General features: G+C 45.7%; 1 protein-coding gene across 2 annotated transcripts in view; it reads left to right on the top strand.

Moving 5' to 3' along the window:
- DNAJC6 (DnaJ heat shock protein family (Hsp40) member C6) overlaps window positions 1–26,220 on the top strand; it is a 137,571-nt gene that overhangs the window by 42,756 nt on the left and 68,595 nt on the right. For both annotated transcript variants that reach the window (XM_040360763.1, XM_040360762.1), the window contains exons 2-4: window positions 11,808–11,958; window positions 14,949–14,998; window positions 24,638–24,786. In XM_040360763.1, the coding sequence (XP_040216697.1) occupies window positions 11,808–11,958; window positions 14,949–14,998; window positions 24,638–24,786 (350 nt within the window). The remainder of the gene's footprint in view (window positions 1–11,807; window positions 11,959–14,948; window positions 14,999–24,637; window positions 24,787–26,220) is intronic.

Raw genomic sequence — 26,220 nt, 5'->3', positions numbered from 1 at the left:
CTGAGAGGGCAGCAGTGAGCAGTGGGAGGGACCCAGCAGGCTCCACCTACTGTAGGCTGCCTGCAGAAAATGACAGGAAGGGGCGGAGACAAGACCAGTCTTCCTGCTCAAGGAGAGAGAGCAGCAGTGAGCGATGGGAGGGACCCAACAGGCTCCACCCACTACAGGCTGCCTGCAGAAAACTATAGGAGGGGGCGGAGACAAGACCAGTCATCCTGCACAAGGAGAGAGAGCAGCAGTGTTTGGTCTTTATTACAGGAAGTCTCACACTGGATTACTGCACAGATCTGGAAGAAACACACAAAGCTCACCGAGAATACACATGATAAATGGATTTCCACAACATCTGCTTATCCTGTTCTGCTTTATTACCAGCTCTAATCTGCCTGTCAATGCATACTGCATGATGGATCATACCCTTTATATGTACACGCCATATTCCACCTAGATTAAGCAACTGAGCTGAACTGCTCAGGTATAGGTTACATAGTAATACCAATTTACCACAATATATATAGTACTGTTATATACTGTGGGCTGGATTCAGAAAGATCAGCGGATCTTTCTGCTGGCGTAACGCATCTCAGATACGTTACGCCGCAGTAAATTTGGGCGCAAGTTCCGTATTCAGAAAGAACTTGCGCCCTAAGTTACGGCGGCGTAATGTATGTGGGTTGGCGTAAGCCCGCCTAATTCAAATGGGGATGTTGTGGGCGTGTTTTATTTAAATTTAACATGACCCCGCATGCGCCGTTCGTAAAAGAATCCCAGTGCGCATGCTTCGAAAATTCCGCCAGCAAATCGTCAATGCTTTAGACGTGACCGTAACTTACGTACAGCCCTATTCGCGAACGACTTACGCAAACAACGTAAAAATTTCAAAATTCAACGCGGAAACGACGTCCATACTTAGAGCAGGAGCAACCTTACGCCGAAAAAGCCTAACGTATACGACGTAACAAAATAGAGCCGGGCGTACGTACGTTTGTGAATCGGCATATCTACCTAATTAGCATATTCCTCGCGTAAGATCGACGGAAGCGCCACCTAGCGGCCAGCGTAAATATGCAGCCTACGATACGGCGGTGTAAGACACTTACGCCAGTCGGATCTTAGGGAAATCTATGCGTAACTGATTCTATGAATCAGGCGCATAGATACGACGCCGCAACTCAGAGATACGACGGCGTATCTGGAGATACGCCGTCGTATCTCCTACCTGAATCCGGCCCTGTGTGTGTGTGTATATATATAATCATATCATCTATATCATGTTATGATATCATATCACCTTATTAAATACTATGGGCCAGATTCACGTAGGGCAGCGGCGGCGTAACGTATCGTAGATACGTTACACCGCCGCAACTTTTCATCGCAAGTGCCTGATTCACCAAGCACTTGCGATGAAAACCTACGCCCGGTGGCCTCCGGCGCAAGGCGGGCCAATTTAAATGGGCGTGTGCCATTTAAATTAGGCGCGCTCCCGCGCCGGACCTACCGCGCATGCTCCGTTTCCGAACTCCCGCCGTGCTTTGCGCGCCGTGACGTCATTTTTTCGAACAGCGACGCGCGTAGCGTAATTCCATATTCCCGGACGGCTTACGCAAACGACGTTGTTTTTAAAATTTCGACGCGGGAACGACGGCCATACTTTATACAGCAATACGATTGCTGTGTAAAGTTAAGGCACCAAAAGAACCGACTAACTTTGCGATGGGAAACTAGACTAGCGGCGACGTAGCGAACGCGAAAATCCGTTGGGAATCGCCGTAACTCCTAATTTGCATACCCGACGCTGGTTTACGACGCAAACTCCCCCCAGCGGCGGCCGCGGTACTGCATCCTAAGATCCGACAATGTAAAACAATTACACCTGTCGGATCTTCTGGCTATCTATGCGTAACTGGTTCTATGAATCGGCCGCATAGATAGAAACAGAGATACAACGGCGTATCAGGAGATACGCCGTCGTATCTCTTTGGTGAATCTGGCCCTATAATATCTAATATGCTTCCACCATGGCAAAGTCCCTTCTATATCATTAGTTTGAATACTACAATATCAGCACCAAGGACAGCACAGATATATGCCATGCTGTGTTACCAGTCTGTGTACCATAACATTGTGTTATATACTTCAGCACCATGGACAGTGCATGTAAAGTCCATGGCCCAGATTCACAGAGAGTTATGCCGCATACACACCATCACTTTATGTGATGAAAAAAAACGACACTTTCTGTGAAGTAAAAAATGACGTTTTTGAAACTTCAATTTTCAAAGACGAAGTTGCCTACACACCGTCGTTTTCTCACAATGTTCTTGCAAAGTGAGGTTACGTTCCACCACGTTTTACCATTGAAGCTTGCTTCATAAGTAGCTTCTGGGCATGCGTGGATGAAAAAACGTCTTACAAAACGACGTTTTTTTGCTACACACGGTCAATTTCTGTGAAGTAAAAAGTGCACTTTTGAAAAACGACACATAAAATTGAAGCATGCTTCAATTTTTTTTTGGTCGTTTTTTACAAGACATAAAACGACGTCAATTAAAGTGACGTTTTTAAAAACGTCATTTTTTTTCATCACATAAAGTGATGGTGTGTACGCGGCATAAGGCCTCGTACACACGACAGAGTTTCTCGGCAGAATTCACAGAGAAACTCGGTCAAAACCCGGATTCTGCCGAGAAACTCTGTCGTCTGTACACTTTTGGCTCGATGGAGCCGCCGAGGAGCTCGTCGAGAAAATAGAGAACATGTTCTCTATTTTCTCGTTGTTCTATGGGAGAAGGCGGCCTGGGCTTCATCCCAGAACTCGACGAGGAACTCGACGTGCTTGGCACGTCGAGTTCCTCGGCCGTGTGTACGGGGCCTCAGGCGCACATTACGCCGCCGTAGAGCAAACACCGTACGCCACGCCAACGTAGCGCGGAGAGGCAAGCATTGCATTCAGCAAGCCAGTGCTCCCAACGCTGTGCCAGAGTGGCGTGGGTTTCGAAAGGCGCACGCCGGCGTAGGTGGAAGTGGGCGTAACCCCATGCAAATGAGGCGTGACCCCATGCAAATGATGGCCTGAGCGCCAGACAGGTACGTATCACGAACATGACGTGGACGCATACACAGCACCCCCCTGCGCCTGCTCACAACCACCCAAGCTACGCCGGATCACTGCGTACGCCGTGAACATAACGTACGCCCAGCCAGACACACGTCCAACGCACAATACGCCGGCTTGTGTTCCCTGGTGCAGACCTGAGCATGTCTGTTGCCGGGTTTCACCTCATATATGGGGAATAACTTTACGCTGGACGTACTGTACAACTTACGCGCATCTCGCGTAGCATGCGCCGGGCACACGCACGTTCGTGAATCGGCGATTTTCCCCCATTTGCATGTTTGAATGGCTAATCAATGGGAGCGGCACCATGCTCCCAGCCTAAATGTGCGCCCACCCTACGCCGGCGTGTGCAAGCTACGTCGGCGGGGTGTAGCTTGTTTTTAGGCGCATGTTGGTTCGTGGGTCTGCCGCACACATACAACGGAGCACATTGGCACTTATGTCGGCGTAACGTGTTATACGTCGGCGTAAGTGCTTTGTGAATCTGGGCCCATGTTTTATTACCAGGATGAAGACAACTGTGGTAGCACTGCAACCTCCCCTATTATTATTATTATTATTATTATTATACAGGATTTATATACAGTAAACCTTGGTTTGAGAGTAACTTGGTTTGAGAGCGTTTTACAAGACGAGCAGAATTTCTTAATAAATTTTGCCTTGATATACAAGCGATGTCTTGATATAAGAGTAGCGTCATGTCACAACTGAGTATAAAAAAAGAAGAGAGGGGCCTCCAAGTGTAGCAATATGGTTACATTTAATGAAGGTACAACATTTACCAACTTATTGCTACACTTAGAGGCGCCTCTCTTCTCTTTTATACTCTGGAGCTCCTGCTGGATTTTGCTTCTAATCCCCTTGTGAAGGCTTCCATTTGTGGATGGATATTTTATGGTTATCTCGTGCTGCGGGATCTCACTGGTCCAGCTGTCTTCTGGGACCTGTGTGTCTCCCAGAAGACAGCGGGGGCGGAGAAGGGTCCGGACATGGCGTAGATCACCGCGTTTTCTTGCGGTGATCTACGCCCATAAGTGGGATAAAATACCCGGATTACACAGGTATCTGCTCCCCCCTTCCCCCTTGAAAGGTGCCAAATGTGACACTGGAGGTAGGGGGAGAAATCCGAAAAAGTGGAAGTTCAATTTGTGGGTGGAACTCCGCTTTAAATAAGGACATGTGTGTTTCAGCGCATTTTTTCTGTGTTTAGGTGCATTCCAGTGCGTTTGTGATGCATAACGCAGGCGGTCACACCCACTGCTACACTAACCACTCTCCTGCCCCCAGATCAAAACAAGCAGGCCTAGCCTGAAGCATAGGCCTGCCTAAATTTGCCTGCCACAGAAAAATCCTACCTAGCACCCACCTATGGTAAAGGGTGCTACACATCTTAAAACATCCCTCGCAACAGCCTGGGGGAGAGGAGGGAAGCCAGCGACACTGCGGGGGGGGGGGGGGAGCCTGGGCAGTAGGGGGAAATCAGCACTGCGCAGAGTGATTAGGGTGTGCCCCAGATCTGATGGGAAGCTGGACTGAGAGGAATATACATTTTTTTGTGGATAATTTCGTTTTTATTGCAGTGATGATTTGATTAATGGCGCTCCGGCATATTTCAGGTTTGTTCCCCCCGGCTGGTGAATTTCTGGATATTTGGAAATTCAGATTCTGTGGCCAGCCCAGCTACAAGCTCTGTGCGCTCGCTCGCTAATCGCACAGGCCTCTGGGTTATTTTTAACATGTTGCCCACACTTGTGTGGGTAGGTTGTTGAGCAGGAAATTATTACTAAGCAGCATGGGTGCTGTGTAGGCGGTCTGTGCACAGGCCTGAATTTGGGTCAGCCAACCTGAGGCGGGCCAAGCTGGCCGTGTGCCACAAATCTGAGCAGGCAATCTTTTTTTTATTTTTTTATTTAGATTTTTTTTTTTGATGCTCCCACCATATGGCATTAAAGTGGAGCTATAGCAAAAAAAAAAAAAAAATGATATATATATATATATATATATTTATGCCACAGCAATAACTCAGCCGTTTTGATTGTATCTTAAAGCAGAACTTTAACCACTTCAGCCCCGGACCATTTGGCTGACCAAAGACCGGGCCACTTTTTGCGATTCGGCACTTCATCGCTTTAACTGACAATTGCGCGGTCGTGCGACGCTGTACTCAAACAAAATCCTTTTTTCTCACAAATAGAGCTTTCTTTTGGTGGTATTTGATCACCTCTGCGGTTTTATTTTTTTGCGCTATAAACAAAAATAGAGCGACAATTTTGAAAAAAATTCAATATTTTTTACTTTTTGCTGTAATAAATATCCATAAAAAATATTTCCCTCAGTTTAGGCCGATATATGTATTATTCTACATATTTTTGGTAAAAAAATCGCAGTAAGTGTATAGTGGTTGGTTTGCGCAAAAGTTATAGCGTCTACAAAATAGGGGATAGTTTTAAGGCATTTTTATTAATATTTTTTATTTTTACTAGTAATGGCGGCGATCAGCGATTTTTATCATGGCTGCGACATTATGGCGGACATTTTTGACATCATTTTGGGACCATTGTCATTTATACAGCGATCGGTGCTATATAAATGCACTGATTACTGCAAAAATGACACTGGCAGTGAAGGGGTTAACCTGTAGGGGGCGATGAAGGGGTTAAGTGTGACCTAGGGAGTGATTCTAACTGTTAGGGGGCGTGGTTTGCCATGTCACATCACGTGATCGCTGTTCCCAATGAGAGGGAGCATTCGATCAGTGACATGTCACTAGGAAGAACGGCAAGATGTTGTGTTTATACTGACATCTCCCCATTCTCCAGCACTGTGACCCAATCGGGGGACACCGCTGCAGCCGACCGGTGATCAGTGAGTATGAGCGTTTTTTTACAGCTTTTTACACACTGATCATCAGCCTAGTGTCCCCACACAATGTCACCCAAAATAGTGTCCCCAAAATAGTGTCCCCACACTCGTCCCCACACACATGTTCCCACACAATGTCCCCCAAAATAGTGTCCCCAAAACACTGTCCCCACACACATGTCCCTCAAAATAGTGTCCCCACACACATGTCCCTCAAAATAGTGTCCCCAAAACACTGTCACCACACACATGTCCCTCAAAATAGTGTCCCCACACACATGTCCCTCAAAATAGTGTCCCCAAAATACTGTCACCACACACATGTCCCTCAAAATAGTGTCCCCAAAATACTGTCACCACACACATGTCCCCACACAGTGTAAACACACACATGTCCCCACACAGTGTAAACACACACATGTCCCCACACAGTGTAAACACACACATGTCCCCACACAGTGTAAACACACACATGTTCCCACACAGTGTAAACACACACATGTCCCCACACAGTGTAAACACACACATGTCCCCACACAGTGTAAACACACACATGTCCCCACACAGTGTAAACACACACACACATGTCCCCACACAGTGTAAACACACACATGTCCCCACACAGTGTAAACACACACATGTCCCCACACAGTGTAAACACACACATGTTCCCACACAGTGTAAACACACACATGTCCCCACACAGTGTAAACACACACATGTTCCCACACAGTGTAAACACACACATGTTCCCACACAGTGTAAACACACACATGTCCCCACACATGTTCCCACACAGTGTAAACACACACATGTTCCCACACAATGTCCCCCAAAATAGTGTCCCCAAAACACTGTCACCACACACATCTCCCCACACAGTAAAAATACCTGTCCCCCACATATGTCCCCACACACATGTCCCAAACACTGTCCCCAAAACACTGTCCCCACACACGTGTCCCCCAAAATAGTGTCCGCAAAACACTGTCACCACACACATGTCCCAATGATCACCTGCACACATCTGTTCCTCGATCACACAAACCAATTATTATACACTTAACAGGGATTTTATTTACCAAAGACATGTAGCAGAATACGTTTTGGCTTTAATTTATGACAAAATTCGATTTTTTTTTTATTTCTTTTACAATAGAAAGAAGAAAATATTTATTTATTTTTCAAAATTTCTGCTCTTTATTTTGGCTTATACCGCAAAAAATTAAAAACGGAGTCGTGAATAAATACCACCAGAAGAAAGCTCTATTGGTGTGAACAAAACGATAAACATTTCATTTGGGTACAGCGTAGCATGACCGCGCAATTGTCATTGAAAGTGCAAGAGCGCTGAAAGCTAAAAATTGGCCTGGGAAAGGAAAGGGGTGAAAGTGCCCGGTATTGAAGTGGTTAAAACCTCTATCCCAAAAAGGATAAACTGTTTGCCGTAACTACTTATAAAGTGTGAGCTGGAGTTTGGCTTCAATTTGTTAGTACATCTAACACTCTCCCCCCCCCCCTTCCAGGCAGACAATGCTGCTGTCAGAATGCGCCTCCTGTGCTCCTTCATCCAGAGTGGTAGGCACTGACATGGAGGAGTAGTGTTACTGGTCAGATCACCAGGTGAAAACAGAGGAGGAAAAAGCCACAAAAAAAAAAAAAAAGAAAACAAATGCAGCCACCATTCGTAATGATTGACAAGCTGCGATATGTTTAAACGTTTTTTGTTTTGGGTTTTATACGGCTTTAAGCCTCATCCCCAAAACACGCATTCCCGAGACGAGCGCGGCGTGGTACCACGTCCTCCAGCCGACTTTCAAAACAACGTCTTTTGTATTGTTCAGCATTTGCATCCTTCATACAAGAGGAGTGGGATTGTTTTCCTCGGTCTTCTTGTTTCCAAACAATGATGGATGCGGTACACCGGGGTCGGGCTGGCCGGGGAGACGCGCGTGTCATTCAGCGGCTCTTCTATGGAAATTTCATTCCATTGCATTTGCATTGCTCATCAGATTGCCACCAATATATTCGGAGATGTTTTTTCCCGCATAAATCCACAACATTACACGCTATGCTCCCGTGGTTCCGTCCGCCTGGAATATGCGTGTCGTGGTTTGCGTCTGGTTTAGAAATGCCGGCGAATCAGCGCGATGCGTATGAAAGGGTAATGATACCGCCATGTCCAGTTTGTTGTAATTGAGGGTGTCTGGCATGGCGGACGCATGTTGGGGGTCAATTTAGATATTGTTGTAGCGTCATTGTCTGTAGACTGCTATGGACCCAGATAAACTCTATAGAGAGAGAGATATATATATATATATACTGAGTCATTGTCTATAGACTGCTATGGACCCAGAAAAACTCTATAGAGAGAGATATATATATATATATATACTGAGTCATTGTCTATAGACTGCTATGGACCCAGAAAAACTCTATAGAGAGAACAACAACCCAGGAAAAAGAAAAAACACATATATATATATAATACAGTATATATATATAAAAAATGTATGGGTTGTTATACTCTCTATATAGTTTAGATGGGTCCATAGCAGTCTATAGACAATGAGGCAGTATCTATATCTATCTATCTATCTATCTATCTATCGCTCTATCTATCTATCTATCTATCTATCTATCTATCTATCTATCTATCTATCTATCTATCTCTCTATATCTATCTATCTATCTATCTATCTATCTATCTATCTATCTATCTATCTATCCATCTATCTCTATCTATCTATCTATCTATCTCTCTATGTATGTATCTATCTATCTATCTATCTATCCATCTATCTCTATCTATCTATCTATCTATCTCTCTATATCTATCTATCTATCTATCTATGTATCTATCTATCTATCTCTCTATCCATCTATCTCTATCTATCTATCTATCTATCTATCTATCTTATTCCATAAGTCGTTCTTGAATACGACTTTACGTCAATGACGCACACGTCGGCGTCATTGACGTTTTCCGCCGAGAACTGGAGCATGCGCACTGGGCTTTTTGAAGCCCGGCGCATGCGCAGTTCATTAGAATCGGGGGGGCGCTTAATTTGAATACAAGCCGCCCCCTTGGAGATCCGCCAGGCTACGCCGGGGCATTTACACTCCGCCGTCCCAACTTACAGAGCAAGTGTTTGTGGAATACAACACTTGCTCCTGTAAGTTGGGACAGCGGAGTGTAAGTGCCTTAAGCGCAGCCCGCGGATTTTTACAGAGAATATGGGCCCATGTATAAATACATAAGGGGGGGATATGATCTCCATGTATAAATACATAAGGGGGGGTATGATCTCCATGTATAAATACATAAGGGGGGATATGATCTCCATGTACTCCCCCCAGAGTGGACACAGACAGCAATACAAACTCCACTGAGGTTCTAACCCTTTCCAAACTTGATAGAAAAAAAAATGCTACAAACAATACAAATTATTTTATACCAAAAAAAGTCCTACAATCTATTAGTTGCAATTCAGCTCCTTCCAGTGAAATGTTACATTGAACATAAAGGGCCAGATTCACAAAAGGGATACGACGGCGTATCTCTGTTTCTATCTATGCGGCCGATTCATAGAATCAGTTCCGCATAGATAGCCCTAAGATCCGACAGGTGTAATTGTTTTACACTGTCGGATCTTAGGATGCAGTACCGCGGCCGCCGCTGGGGGGAGTTCGCGTCGTAAACCAGCGTCGGGTATGCAAATTAGGAGTTACGACGGATTTTCGCGTTCGCTACGTCGCCGCTAGTCTAGTTTCCCGTCGCAAAGTTAGTCGTCGTTTTAGGTGCCCTAACTTTAGTCAGCAAACGTATTGCTGTCTAAAGTATGGCCGTCGTTCCCGCGTCGAAATTTAAAAATGAACGTCGTTTGCGTAAGCCGTCCGGGAATACGGAATTACGCTACGCGCGTCGCCGTTCGGAAAAATTACATCACGGCGCGCAAATCACGACGGGAATTGCGCAACTGAGCATGCGCAGTAGGTCCGGCGCGGGAGCGCACCTAATTTAAATGGCACACGCCCATTTGAATTGGCCCGCCTTGCGCCGGTGTAGTTTTCATCGCAAGTGCTCTGTGAATCAGGCACTTGCGATAAAAACTTGCAGCGGTATAACGTTTTTAAGATGCGTTACGCCGCCGCTCCCCTACGTGAATCTGGCCCAAAATTCCTAGGAGGGGAGATGGGGTGGTTTGTGCAGATCTTTGGCACTTACTGTGTGGCCCTCAGGGGCCCTGATGATTCTGCGTTTTTGTGCTTGGTCAAGCCAGCAGAGAAAAATGAAACGTGCACATTGCAAATGCAGGCAGCATTTGCGCAACAAGCCATGTCTGCAATCTCTGACCATCTCCTGTATCATGTCTGCAGTCTCTGACCATCTCCTTTTGCACATCTGTAGATTCTGACCGTCTCCTGTTCCATGTCTGCCATCTGTGACTGTCTCTTGTTGCACATCTGTAGTCTCTGACCATTATCTGTTGCATGTCTACAGTCTCTGACCATTTCTCATTATATATCTACAGTCTCTGACCATCTACTGTTATATGTTTGCAGTCTCTGACCATCTCTTCTATCATGTTTGCAGTCTCTGACCATGTCGTGTTTCATGTCTGCAGTCTCTGACAATCTCCTGTATCATGTCTGCAGTTTCTGACCATCACCTGCATCATGTCTGCAGTCTCTGACATGTCATGTTTCATGTCTGCAATTTCTGACCATCTCCTGTATCATGTCTGCAGTCTCTGACCATCTCCTTTTGCACATCTGTAGATTCTGACCGTCTCCTGTTCCATGTCTGCCATCTGTGACTGTCTCTTGTTGCACATCTGTAGTCTCTGACCATTATCTGTTGCATGTCTACAGTCTCTGACCATTTCTCATTATATATCTACAGTCTCTGACCATCTACTGTTATATGTTTGCAGTCTCTGACCATCTCTTCTATCATGTCTGCAGTCTCTGACCATGTCATGTTTCATGTCTGCAGTCTCTGACCATCTTCTGTATCATGTCTGCAGTCTCTGACAATCTCCTGTATCATGTCTGCAGTTTCTGACCATCACCTGCATCATGTCTGCAGTCTCTGACCATCTCTTCTATCATGTCTGCAGTCTCTGACCATGTCATGTTTCATGTCTGCAGTCTCTGACCATCTTCTGTATCATGTCTGCAGTCTCTGACAATCTCCTGTATCATGTCTGCAGTTTCTGACCATCACCTGCATCATGTCTGCAGTCTCTGACATGTCATGTTTCATGTCTGCAGTCTCTGACCATTTTCTGTATCATGTCTGCAGTCTCTGACCATTTCCCACTTATATCTCTGCACTCTCTGACCAACTCTTGTATCATGTCTGCAGTCTCTGACCATCTCTTGTATCACATCTGCAGTCTCTGATAATCTCCTGTATCATATCTGCAGTCTCTGACCATCAGCTGTCATATATCTGCAGTCTCTAAGCATCTCCTGTATCATGTCTGCGGTCTCTGACCATCACCTGTAGCATGTCTGCAGTCTCTGACCTTCACCTGTATAATTTCTGCAGTCTCTGACCATCACCTGTTCTATGTCTGCAGTCTCTATATATCCCCTGTAGCATGTCTATTTTATATGACCATCTCCTGTATCATGTCTGCAGCTTTCTGTAGCTCTACCTTTACTAAATATTATGTGCGGCCAACTAGAGGCTCCCTAATCTGATATAATAGACAGTAGAGACCCTTGTTGGGGTGACTTGAGGTATAAGTATGTAGAAGGCAAGTTCTGGTTTAGATACAATGGAATAATTAACCCCTTTCTGGCCTTCTTGCAGGTGCCTCTTCCCCGGACATGGAGGCCAATTATGGAGGGGGCCTCCTGGACATGGTGAAAGGAGGAGCGGGGCGCCTCTTCAGCAACTTGAAGGACAACCTGAAGGACACTCTGAAGGACACGTCTACTAAAGTAATGCAGTCAGTTGCCAGGTGAGTGTGAATCCGTCCTATAATGAATATTAACCCCTTACTGATGGCTGGACCGGGTATATTGGGCAGCATGCTGGTGGGATTCAATACTATGCGGTAGGGGTGCAACGGATCAAAAAACTCACGGATCGGATCGATCCTCGAATCAGGAGTCACAGATCGGATCATTTTCGGATCAGCAAAAAAAAAAAAGACAAATCTTGTTACACCCACCAGAGTTTTAGATTTCACAGTTCTTCTCAACACAAAACGGAGCTTATGTGCTTAAATACAGTGTTTGGAAATCCGACGGACTGTTTATTGCCAATATGACAGAACACCTCTGATTTTCACATTTAAACAGTCCGTCAGATTTACAAATACTGTATTTAAGCGTACAAGCTCTGTTTTGTGTTGAAATAACTGCATCTCGCAATACTTATATGTGCAGCCAAGTGGAAGTCGCAGCCCCATGTACGAAAGTGGTGTCACCAGTTCCCTACTGTGACCTGAACTATCCCAATCATCAGATCCCTTTAGTGTCATTGATCGGCGGGCTGAGTGTCTAGTGAAAATCCCACCTACGTGCTCAGTCCATACAGATCCCCCCGATCGCCTCCTCTCTCTTCTCTGGCAAGCAGCAGGACGCCCAGTGCGGCGGCGGCAGCGGCTCCCCGTGTGGATTCCTCAAGGTGCAGCATGGAGCTCATCGCTGGGCTGTTAGGAGTCAATGACATATTGAGCTCAAGTGCCCACAAACTTCCGAGGAGCAGCCTGCATCCCCCGCGCCGGGTGGACCGCGATGGCCGCCGCTTCGATAGCTAGGCCTTTCCTATGGACCGGGAGGCCCATGGATCGCCGTGTGTCCCGACCCGAAGGTGCTGATCTGTACGGATCAGTTGCACCCCTAGGCACAATACTTGATGTGTTCCCACTGTCATATGGCATTCTTGTGCCACAGTGCCTACACACCGTCACGGTTTTATCCACTAACCTCTTTCCTTCATCATTATATTTGACAGGGAAGCCAAAATGCTCCCATACAGGGGGTTTAAATGACGCGGGGCATTCAAGCTCCTCCATTCGCCATGACCACGCTGTGTGTGGACTGAACATGCGCAAATTATTATTAATTTTTTTTTTTTAGAAAACAATCCTCGGATCACGTGTGTGCGGTTCGGATCAATCTTTTTCGGTTCGGATCACGGATCAATGACGATCCGTTGCACCCCTACTATGCGGCCACATACAGTACCCTTTTGTGCAAAAATCCCCAACTTTTTTTTTAAGGGACAGTGTAAAAATTTAAAATAAAAAGTAAAATAAATAAAAAAATAAATAATATATATATATATATATATATATATATATATATATTTAACCACTTCCATACCAGGCACTTACGCACCTTCCCGCCCAAGCCAATTTTCAGCTTTCAGTCGCACTTTAAATGACAATTGCGCGGTCATGCTACACCGTACCCAAACAAAATTGGCGTCCTTTTTTCCCCACAAATAGAGCTTTCTTTTGGTGGTATTTGATCACCTCTGAGATTTTTTTTTTTTGCGCAACAACTAAGAAAACACTGAACATTTTCAAAAAAATTACCTTTTTATTTTTTTCTGTAATTTTTTTGTAAATAAGTACGTTTTCTCTTTCAATTACGGGCACTGATATGGCGGCACTGATGGGCACTGATGAGGTGGCACTGGTGGACACCGATGAGGTAGTACTGATGGGCACCGATGAGGTGGCACTGATGGGCACTGATAGGCGGCCGCTGGTATGCGGCACTGATGGGCACTCATAGGCGGCACTGATGGGCACTCATGGGCGGCACTGATGGGCACTCATAGGCGGCACTGGGCACTCATAGGCGGCACAGATGGGCACTCATAGGCGGCACAGATGGGCACTCATGGGCAGCACTTATGGGTGGCACTGATGGGTACTTATGGGTGGCATAGGTGGGCACTGGGCATGGATGGGCACTAAGGGGTGGCACTGATGAACACTGTGGGGTGGCACTGATGGACACTGAGGGGTGGCACTGATGGATTAATGTTGCCAGTCAGTGCCCATTTGTGGGCACTGATTGGCATCTTTTTTTTATTACTGCCTTTTTTTTTTTTTTTTACTGCCTTTTTTTTTATTGCCCCTTATTTTATTGTTTGCCCTTCCCTGGTGGTCCTGGCGGCTTCCCTGGTGGTCTAGCGTGGACATCCGAGGGGGGGCTGCGCTGATAAACAATCAGCGCGAACCCCCCCTGTCAGGAGAGCCGCCGATCGGCTCTCCTCTACTCGCGTCTGTCGGACGTGAGTGAGGAAGAGCCGTCAACGGCTCTTCCTGTTTACATTGTGATCAGCCGTGATTGGACACGGCTGATCACATGGTAAAGAGCCTCCGTCGCAGAGGTGATCAAATACCACCAAAAGAAATCTTTATTTGTGGGGAAAAAAATGATAAAAATGTAGCAGAATACATTTTGGCTTAAACTCATGACAAAATTCGATTTTATTGGACTTCTTTTAAAATAGAAAATGTTGTTTTTTTTATTTTTGGCTTATATCGCAAAAAAAAACGGAGTCGTGAATAAACACCACCAAAAGAAAGCTCTATTTGTGTGAACAAAATAATAAAAATGTCATTTGGGTACAATGTTGTATGACCGCGCAATTGTCATTCAAAGTGCGTCAGCGCTGAAACCTGAAAATTGGTCTGGGCAGGAGGGGGGTTTAAGTGCCCAGCAAGCAAGTGGTTAACTGTTATGAGTATAATATATGTCTACATTCGATAAAGAAACTTTTTTTAATTAATATACTTTTGGTAATCATTAAATTCTGCTGCTAAAAACCCCATTGGGGGAAGCATCCCATATTGAGTTACCTTTATCTTTCCCTGGTGGTACAGGACGGTCAGGACCAGCTTAGTTTCTATGCCAGAAATAAACTTGCTTCAGCATTTTCTCAGATGTACTCGGCACTCATTGTCTTTTTATATTTATTTTTTAGCTATACGAAAGGAGAGCTGGATATCTCATATATTACCTCAAGGATTATCGGTAAGAAACTTTTTTCACTTGTTTGTACATATATAGGCCCGGATTCACAGAGAGCGGGCGCACATTACGCCGCCGTAGCGCAAACAATGTACGCTACGCCAACGCAGCGCAGAGAGGCAAGCACCGCATTCAGCAAGCTCTTGCTCCCAACGCTGCTTCAGCGTGGCGTAGGTTTTGAAGGCGCAGGCCGGCGTAGGTGGAACTGGGCGTGAGCCATGCAAATGAGGCGTGACCCCATGCAAATGATGGCCCGAGACAGATATGTATCACGAACGGCGCATGCGCCCTGACATGGACGCATCCCCCTGCGCATGCTCACAACCACGTCGGAACTGCCTAAACTACACAGGATCCCTGCGTACGGCGTGAACGTAACCTACGCCCAGCCAGACACGTCCAACGTAAAATACGCCGGCTTGGGTTCCCTGGTGCAGACCTTTGCATGTCTGCTGCTGGGTTGCGCCTCCTTTATGGGGAATAACTTTACGCCGGACGTACAACTTACGCGCACATCTCGTAGCCTGCGTTGGGCGCACGTACGTTTGTGAATCGCCGTATTTCCCTCATTTGCATATTTGAATGGCTAATCGATGGGAGCGCCACCATGCGTCCAGTGTAAATGTGCGCCCACTCTAGGCCGGCGTAGGCAAGTTACGTCGGCGGGGTGAGGCCTGTTTTTAGGCGTATCTTAGTTTGTGGGTCGGGCGCACAGATACGACGGCGCACATTTACACTTACGTCGGCGTAACTTGTTCTACGTCGGCGCAAGTGCTTTGTGAATCTGGGCCATGATGTTTATTTCTCTTTTTGACGGGTCTGTTTTATTTTCATGCAGTCTTGACCTGAGCCTGCCCCCCGAGCCAATAGCATATGAGGACCTACCTAACTTCACCTGTTCATTCAGGCTTTATCCAATCAGACAGGCCCTTGCCCTACACACCATACCTTTTAAATACAAGTTGTAAAGCGCTGCGCAAACTGTTGGCACTACATAAATCCTGTATAATAATAATAATAATAATAATAACCCTTTTATGCCTAAGCCTATTTCTAACATTTGTTGCTTACAAAATAAAATACGTATTTTTCACTAGAAAATGACTTAGAACCCCCAAACATTATATATCTTTTTTTAACAGAGACCCTAGAGAATAAAATGGCGATCAATGCAATATTTTATGTCACAGGGTATTTGTGCAGCGGTCTTTCAAACGCAAGATTTTTGGGAAAAAGACACTTTCATGAATAAAAAAAAAAAAAACGGTAAAGTTGGCCCAATTTGCGGCCTTGGCTTTAGGGGTTTATACTGGGATGATGTCCGCAGCTGCAGGCATCATCCCAGTACCGTTTTTTAAAGCGGAGGTACACCGTAGTTGTCAGATTGAGCCTCACTGTTGCAGGGCGGGTTGTGGCTGTGTTGCAACCCCGCCGTTCAACACAGGCAAAAGCGGACCTTGAGTACACTGTAAATCCGTGGCGCAACAGCGAGGCACAATATGACAAATACGGTGTCCCTCCGCTGTTTCCATATCATTAAATTGTGGCCGAGAAATGGTATCTCCCGTCAAAATTACCCTCCTACGATGTGCGCATGCGCTATGTGATGTCAGCTGATCGGCAACTCAGCTGGAGCGCCCTTCCATTCTGCGCATGCGCTGACACTTTTCAACGGCGGGCACATATCGACAGAACACCGGCCACCTAACTGGGAATGTACATCATGATTTTGATGTTAAATACCATTGTTATAGCAGCACCTACTGTAGCTGCCATAACCCCGGTATTGTTTTTTTTCCTTAGGCGGCCAGGTTTCAGATAAGAGTGGTCCTAGTGGCGGATTCGCCGCAAGATCACTTTTATAGGCGGCAGGAGAGGTGCATTCACCCCCCCCGCGCGCGCTGATTTGTTTCCGAGCTTACCAGAGCCGTGGGTAAGCCTGGAAAACGATCCGATGCGGCTGATGCTCATGTAGTTTTCTGCTGCGCTTTGTGAATGGCCCGGTGGCGAGGGAAGGAGGAGGGGACCAAACTTCCGCATTACTTTAAAGTCAAAATTACATTTTATTATTATTTTATTTTTGCTTTTAAGGTAAATGAGAGATCTGTGGTCGTATTTCAACGGGATGTTTACATTCTGTGTATTAGGAATAAAAGTGATCAAATTAAAGTAAAGGGACAGTCTAAAAAAATTAATAAACAAGAAAACATTTTTTAACGCGCCCCATCCCTGCGAGCTTGCGTGCAAAATGCGAACCCATACATATATATATATATATATCGTTAAAGCAATATTTCTAGACCTCGTTTGTAACTCAAAACTGGTAACCTGTAAAAAAATGTAATTGTTGCATATGGAGATTTTTAAGCACCGTAGTTTGTCACCATGCGCATGCGCAATTTTAAAGCATGACGCTAAACATCTGTTTATTCGTAACATCATCTTTCACAAAATACAAAAAGAAATAGGCTTACTTTAGTGTTTTTTTTTAACTCATTAACCCCCCTGGCCGGTATCCCCGAGTCTGGCTCGGGGTAAGATTTCTTTATCAAAAGCGGTATTCCCGAGTCCGACTCGGGCTCGCCTCGCAGCAGCCACAGACAAAGTTACTTACCTTGTCCCTGGATCCTGTGATGCATCCCCGCTGTGTGAGCGAGCTGCGTCCTCGCTCGATTCACACAGTGTCCTCCTGTGCCGCCGATCTTCGTTCCCTGCAACGTTACGACGCACGGGGCGGAGAACGGCGCCAAATTCAAAAAAGTAAATAAACACATTACATACAGTATACTGTAATCTTATAGATTACAGTACTGTATGTAAAAAATACACCCCCCCCCTTGTCCCTAGTGGTCTGTCCAGTGTCCTACATGTACTTTTATATAATAAAAACTGTTCTTTCTGCCTGCAAACTGTAGATTGTCCATAGCAACCAAAAGTGTCCCTTTATGTCAAAAGTGGTTTTAGAGCAGCTAGAAAACAGCGATAATAAATTATAATCACTTGCAGAATTGTGCGATAGCGATTTGTGTGGAAATTCGTCATAAAAAAAATAAAAGTAATGACAGCGACAATTCTGCAACTGAGAACATTTCAGTGTTTTTGATTTGATTACATTATTGAATAATTTTTATCATAATAACATTATTATTTGTTATAATTATTTATAGTTATTTATTATATTATAATTTATGATTTTGTTTTTCAAACTTTATCATACCCGGGATGTCTACTAGACTCTTGTTTGGGCAGATTTAAGTGAGTTATTCCTAAGAATTACAGGCCTACAATGTAAAACGCCAAATTTCAATGCAAAATAATGGTACCGCTTTCAGCACCTAAAATCTGAAATAATCATACCGCCAGGGAGGTTAAAGTGAATTTTTTACCCCCAAAAAATTGCCTTTGAAAGACCACTGCACAAATACAGTGTGACATAAAATATTGCAATCACCATTTTATTCTCTAGGGTCTCTGCTAAAAAATATATAATGTTTGGGGGTTCTAAGTAATTTTCAAGCAAAAAAAAAAAAAAAAGAAAAACTGATTTTTACTTGTAAAATATATGAGAAAATAGTGCAGCGCAATGTTACAATTAAAAAGAGCAATAACACAATAATTATATTAATAACAAATCATAAGTGATAATGCATAAATACAGAAAAGTCCAGATAGTGGAAAAAAATTCAAAGGAACAGTGTGACAACCACTCCAAAATCTTCCCCGGTGACTTTAAACTTCAAATACAGTGATCCCTCCACCGTTAAGAATGGCTACTCTCACCTTAGGGTAGTGTTTCTCAATTCCAGTCCTCAAGGCGCACCAACAGGTCATGTTTTCAGGCTTTCCATTATTTTGCACAGGTCATTTGATCGATTTCATTGTGTTAGTAATTACCACAACCGTTTCATCTGAGGGAAATCCTGAAAACATGGCCTGTTGGTGCGCCTTGAGGACTGGAATTGAGAAACACTGCCTTAGGGTATGGACCCCTGTTTTACCAGGCAGTCATACCAGCAATAATCAATAAACAGATTGGTGCGATGTGTGAATGGCAAACTTCTTAAGCTCAGCAGCATTGGGATCATAAACAAGAGAAAAAACAGATCTAAGTGCTCTCTGTTTATAATCGGCTAGAATTTATTAAAAATGCATTACAGGCTACTCACATTAGCCCGAATGGTAAACGGCAGAAAGAAAATACACACAGCGTGTGTTTTCACAGAGATGGCAGCGAGTGACTTCAGGCTCCTTCCCCCGTACGCGTTACGTTGTAGCAACTTCCTCAGTCTGACTTTTCCGGTCACTTTCTTCCCTGGTTTGAAATTTAGGAGTCTCACTTTAAATTTGACGGCTGAAATTGAAGCCAAACCTGTAGCACGGCCATAACCAATAAATGTAGAATGTCTCTCACTGGAGGCCATTATAAAGCCACAGCCATGATCTGCAGCGACGAGCTGCAATAATACAGCAGAGCAAACTTTACAATGCCTTCCAGCCATAGCAATCTTATTTTATTGTGTACAGCTGTGCTACAGATTTATATCTAGTTCAGATATCTGCGGATTTTAAGGGAGACTTTTACCCCGGGAAAAAAATAAATGTGTGCGAATGAAAGTGTTTTAATTAAACACATCTCATCTTTTCATAATAATTCTTCTTTCCATTTACATTCCTTCTAGGATTGTGCAACAATTTTCTTTTAATGTGGTGATATATAGCCAAGGTACAGTACACACCTTGCCTATATATTTTGGTGGTAAAGCTGGGACTCAACTGTGTGTGTTTTACCACCCCCCAGCCGATATTGTAAACCCTAGAAACATGGATTGCACTATAAACGAGCCCCTAGGGCAGGGATATTAAAGTCAAATTCAAGTCCAGTCCGTAAAATTTTCTTTAAGTCGAAGTCTGAATCTGAGTCATTGGATATCTACCAAGAGATGAGAAATATACAATTTCCATAGAACTTCAACACTATTTGTTTCCGATCAGGGTGCTCCTTTAGATAAGTTTACCCATTATAGTGCCCCTACAGATCAGGTTCCCCCATTACAGTGCTTCTTTATTTCAGGTGTCCCCATCAGAGTGCCCCCATAGATCAGGTTCCCCCATCATGCCAGGAGTCCAATCAGAGTGCCCCCATAGATCAGGTTCCCCCATCATGTCAGGTGTCCCCATCAGAGTACCCCTTTATGTCAGGGGTCCCTATTAGAGTGCCCTTATAGATCAGGTTCCCCCATCATGACAGGTGTCCCCATCAGAGTACCCCTTTATGTCAGGGGTCCCTATTAGAGTGCCCCTATAGATCAGGTTCCCCCATCATGACAGGTGTCCCCATCAGAGTGCCCCTTTATTTCAGGTGTCCCCATCAGAGTGCCCCTATAGATCATGTGTCCCCATCATGTCAGGTTTCCCCATCAGAGTGCCCCTTTATGTCCGTTGTCCCCATCAGAGTGCCCCTTTATGTCCGTTGTCCCCATCAGAGTGCCCCTTTATGTCCGGTGTCCCCATCATAGTGACCCTTTATGTCAGTTGTCCCCATCAGAGTGACCCTATAGATCAGGTTCTCCCATCAGAGTGTCCCTTTATGTCAGATGTCCCCATTAGAGTGCCCCTATAGATCAGGTTCTACCATCAGAGTGCCCCTTTATGTCAGGTGTCCCCATCAGAGTGCCCCTTTATGTCAGTTGTCCCAATCAGAGTGCCCCTATAGATCAGGTTCTCCCATCAGAGTGTCCCTTTATGTCAGATGTCCCCATCAGAGTGCCCCTATAGATCAGGTTCTCCCATCAGAGTGTCCCTTTATGTCAGATGTCCCCATTAGAGTGCCCCTATAGATCAGGTTCTCCCATCAGATTGCCCCTTTATGTCAGGTGTCCCCATCAGAGTGCCCCTTTATGTCAGGTGTCTCCATCAGAGTGCCCCTATAGATCAGGTTCTCCCATCAGAGTGCCCCTTTATGTCAGGTGTCTCCATCAGAGTGCCCCTATAGATCAGGTTCTCCCATCAGAGTGCCCCTTTATGTCAGTTGTCCCCATCAGAGTGCCCCCATAGATCAGGTTCCCCCATCATGTCAGGTGTCCCCATCAGAGTGTCCCTTTATGTCAGGTCTCCCCATCAGAGTGCCCCTTTATTTCAGGTATCCCCATCAGAGTGCCCCTATAGATCAGGTGTCCCCATCATGTCAGGTTTCCCTATCAAAATGCTTTTTTATGTCCGTTGTCCCCATCAGAGTGCCCCTTATGTCAGGTGTCCCCATCAGAGTGACCCTTTATGTCAGTTGTCCCCATCAGAGTGCCCCCATAGATCATGTTCTCCCATCAGTGTCCCTTTATGTCAGATGTCCCCATTAGAGTGCCCCTATAGATCAGGTTCTCCCATCAGAGTGCCCCTTTATGTCAGGTGTCCCCATCAGAGTGGCCCCTTTGTGTCAGTTGTCCCCATCAGCGAACCCCTATAGATCAGGTGTCCCCCATCAGAGTGCCCCTATAGACCAATTTCCCCCATCAGAGTGCCCCTACAGACCGACTTCCCCCATCAGAGTGCCCCTATAGACCAGGTTCCCCCATCAGAACGCCCCTTTATATTCAGTGTCCCCATCAGAGTGATCCCATAGATCAGGTTCCCCATCAGAGTTTCCCATGCAACATCAGGTGTCCCCATCAGAGTTTCCCCTGCTACATCAGGTGTCCCCATCAGAGTGCTCCTTTACATCAGAGTATCCCAATAGATCCATTAAAGTCCCCATCAGAGAGCAGGTGTCAGAATGCCCATCCTTAAATTTCAGTTGTGAACAGTGCACCTGTAGATTGGTAGAACAGTGTACTTGATGGATAAGTCACTGTAGCCAGGCAGGCAGGCAGGGGGCCGGGAGCTGGAGCTTGAAGAATGAGCATGCTGCAGGGGGTGGAGAAACTTGCTGAAGAGGGCAGGGCGCAGAAGTGATGTCAGTGGTTGCTAGAACGCGAGCAGTCTGTTAGCCTGACAGTCCAGATGGGAGCGTCATTCAGTCCGGGTTCTGGACCATGGTCCGCCATTTAACAAATGCTGCCCTAAGGCAATTGTCCACAAGGTGCACCTGAGCAGTTCAAATGAGCAGTGTAACTAGAACCACTAGATGGCGCAAGCATATCTTTGTGGAACGCTTGAGGGCAGTACCAACCTAAACCACTAGATGGCAAAGGCTCACCCTTGTGAAACACTTGAGCGCAATATCAACTCAAACCACTAGACGGGGCACGTCTGTGGAACACATGAAATCGAAGCCTGTAAGACAGGAGAGTGCAGAAAGTTCTAGGACTTGAATCCGGATACATTCACGTCACGAGGCCCGTTTTACCTTCTTCCAACGCTGGCCCTGCAGCGATTAGACACATGATTTCTCCAATCACAAGCAGGGGGGTGGAGATTGTGCCTCTCCATATATTCCTGGTCAGGACAAGTACTGCCAGTGAGTAAAGTGGCGATGTGGCGGCCTTTTTGGAGGCATCCCCTGGGGGGTGGCTGTGTCAATTTCATTCTAGGACACTGTATTGTCCTGGAATGAAGGTGCCTGAGACCCGGGACAGACCTGCAAAATGCGGGACTGTCCCGGTCAATCCGGGACGTGTGATCACCCTAACACCAGTGCACAGCAACCAAATGAACTAAAGCCACGGGACATAAGGCAGATTGCCTTGTTTTTATGTTGGGTTGCTTCAGGCAAAATACTGCCTAAGCCTATTGCCTATTGTCCGGGACAGTCACGCATTTTGCAGGTCTGTCCCGGGTCCCGGGCACCTTCATTCCAGGACAATACAGTGTCCCGGAATTAACCGCTTAAAGCGGGGGTTCACCCTGTTAAAAAAAAAAAAAAAAGTTTTTTTTTATTAGACCATTAAATTCGGCATCGTAGCGCGAGCTACGGTATGCCGGTCTTACATTTTTTATCCCCGTACTCACCGTGCTATCGATGATTGAAGAATCCGGGGAATGGGCGTTCCTATGGTGAGAGAAGGTGATTGACGGCCGGCCCTGGCACGTCACGCTTCTCCGGAAATAGCCGAAATAGGCTTGGCTATTCACGGCGCCTGCGCATAGCCTGTGCGCAGGCGTCGTGAATAGCCGAGACCTACTCCGGCTGTCTTCGGGGAGCGTGACGTGCCAGAGCCGGCCGTCAATCATCCTCCCTCTCCATAGGCACGCCCATTCCCCGCGGGAGTCGGATTCTTCAATCAACGATACCACAGTGAGTACGGGGATTAAAAATTTAAGACCGGCATACCGTAGCTCGCGCTACGATGCCGAATTTAATGGTCTAATGATGGAAAGGAGGGTGAACTACCGCTTTAAGGACTGCCTCCTGCACATATACGTCGGCAGAATGGCACGGCTGGGCACAAGCACGTACAGGTACGTCCTCTTAAAGTGCCCAGCCGTGGGTCCGAAGCTCCTTGACCGCGGGACCCCGGACCCGATCGCCGCTGGAGTCCCGCGATCGGTCCTCGGAGCTGAAGAACGGGGAGAGGTGAGTGTAAACACAGCTTCCCCGTTCTTCACTGTGGCGCCGTCATTGATCGTGTGTTCCCTGATATAGGGAAACACAATCAATGACATCACACCTACGGCCACACCCCCCTACAGTTAGAAACACAGATGAGGTCATATATAACCCCTTCAGCGCCCCCTGTGGTTAACTCCCAAACTGCAATTGTCATTTTCACAATAAACAATGCAATTTAAATGCATTTTTTGCTGTGAAAATTACAATGGTCCCAAAAATGTGTCAAAATTGTCCGAAGTGTCCGCCATAATGTCGCAGTCACGAAAAAAATCGCTGATCGCCGCCATTAGTAGTAAAAAAATAAATAAAAATAAAACTATCCCCTATTTTGTAAACGCTATAAATTTTGCGCAAACCAACCGATAAACGCTTATTGTGATTTATTTTACCAAAAATAGGTAGAAGAATACGTATCGGCCTAAACTGAGGAAAAACATTTTTTTTATATATATTTTTGGGGGATATTTATTATAGCAAAAAGTAAAAAATATAGAATTTTTTTCAAAATTGTCGCTCTATTTTTGTTTATAGCGCAAAAAATAAAAAACGCAGAGGTGGTCAAATACCACCAAAAGAAAGCTCTATTTGTGGGGAAAAAAAGACGCCAATTTTGTTTGGGAGCCCCATCGCACGACCGCGCAATTGTCAGTTAAAGCGACGCAGTGCCGATTCTCAAAAACTGGCCGGGTCCTTTAGCTGCCTAAAGGTCCGGGTCTTAAGTGGTTAAACTGACACAGTCACCCTCCTCGGTTTGATGCCCTCAAAAATGGCCGCCACATTGCTTTTCGTAAATCCAACCCCCATTGCAGTCAGAAAATTTCTAAAGGTGCGAGTGGGGCCTGAAAGACGCAGCAACATTAGGCATTAGAAAAATGGGCAATCACGTCATTCACTACAGCATAGAAAATGATATTTGCAGCAAATCTGTCACCGATGGGGGGAAAAAAGTGTACTTGCCCATTTTATATTTTTGTTTTATTCAGCTTGGGATAAAATGAAAGGTGGAATATGATTGGTTAATTGTAGAAGGTAAAATTACTAACTGAAAAGTTCGGTACATTCCTGTTCATTTCAACTAAATGAATTGTCTTCCTTCGCAGTAATGTCGTTTCCAGCAGAGGGCGTTGAGCTGGGATTCAGGAACCATATTGAAGACGTCCGCTCATTCCTCGATTCCCGACATCTGGACCATTACACAGTGTTCAACCTCTCACCCAAGTCTTACCGCAGTGCCAAGTTCCACAACCGGGTGCGTCAGTGGCGTCTATTGCGTCACACAAATCTGTGCCGTCTCAAAAGCTTAATTTTTTCACATCACAGTAATATAATCATGATTTTTTTTTTGTGTGCTGTTTATATTATTATCACTACTACACAGTTCTTTGTTTAGACTTTTGTCTTGGATATGTAGGGCCAGATCCACGTACCGCATATATAGGCGGGCGTAGCGCATCTCATTTACGATACGCCGCTGCAACTTAGAGAGGCAAGTGCTGTATTCTCAAAGCTCTTGCGTCCTAAGTTACGGCGGCGTAGCGTAAATGTGCCGGCGTAAGCGCGCGTAATTCAAATTGTGAATAGGTGGGCGTGTTTTATGCTAATAAATCGTGACCCGACGTGATTGACGTTTTGAATGAGTGGCGCATGCGCCGTCTGTGGGGTATGCCAGTGCGCATGCGCAAAATCACGTTGCAAATAGTCAATGTCTTACGCAAAGCCCTATTCGCAAACGATTTACGCAAACAACGGAAAATTATACGCTGTCCCGACATCCATACTTAACATTGCGTACACCTCATAGAGGCAGGGGTAATGTTACGCCGAAAAAAGCCTTACGTAAACAACGTAAAAAAATGCGCCGGGCGGACGTATGTTTGAGGATCGGCGTATCTAGCTAATTTGCATACTCGGCGCGGAAACGCCACCTAGCGGCCAGCGTAAATATGCACCTTAGATCCGAAGGCGTACTAAGACATACGTCAGTCGGATATAGCCCAGATTCAGGCGTTTCTTGTTTTGTGGATACAAAACAAAGATACGACTGTGCATCGTAGAACTTACGCGGCGTATCAATAGATACGCCGCCGTAAGTTCTTTGAGGATCTGGCCCGTAATGTCTGGCAGCTTACCTTTCTCTCCATGTGTTCATTAGAGGCCAGACTCTCTTATCTGGCTGCCTTTATCATCTCTCCTCCCTGTATGGCGCCATCCCAGAAACTCTATATTAACCACTGCACTGCAGCTCTGCTTTGCTGATCAACGTTGTTTGTTAGTATAGTGTTCCTGCTTGCCGTGTGTTACGTTATCTCTGTGTACCGATTTTGTTTTGTTTCCGACTACTCCTGTTTGTCTGTGACCCTGACCCTTGGCCTGTCCCTTTGGTTTTCCTTGTCTGCTTGTTGCCCCGACCTCGGCTTACCCTTCACTATCTCTTGTGTCCTGAGTGGCGGCTTCCCCTCTCTCCCTACGGAGCGTGACCTAGGGGACTCCGGGGGCCGCGACCTGGATCCAGTTGCAGCGAAGGCCATCCTCACCACTAGAGGCTCTGGTGAACACCAGCTGGGTCTTAGACTTCGCGCCCTGGGGAATCTTGGGCTCAAGCTTCCTGTAGGATCCCTGTTTGTGCCCCAGCAAACCTCTCCTCCATATCCACTCTGTGGTCCATCCGCAGCAGTCTGCTATA

This window comes from Rana temporaria, chromosome 7 (genome assembly GCF_905171775.1).
Source record: "Rana temporaria chromosome 7, aRanTem1.1, whole genome shotgun sequence".
Taxonomy (NCBI): domain Eukaryota; kingdom Metazoa; phylum Chordata; class Amphibia; order Anura; family Ranidae; genus Rana; species Rana temporaria.
The sequence above is the reverse complement of the archived record's forward strand: the minus strand, read 5'-3'. Positions and strand labels throughout refer to the sequence as shown.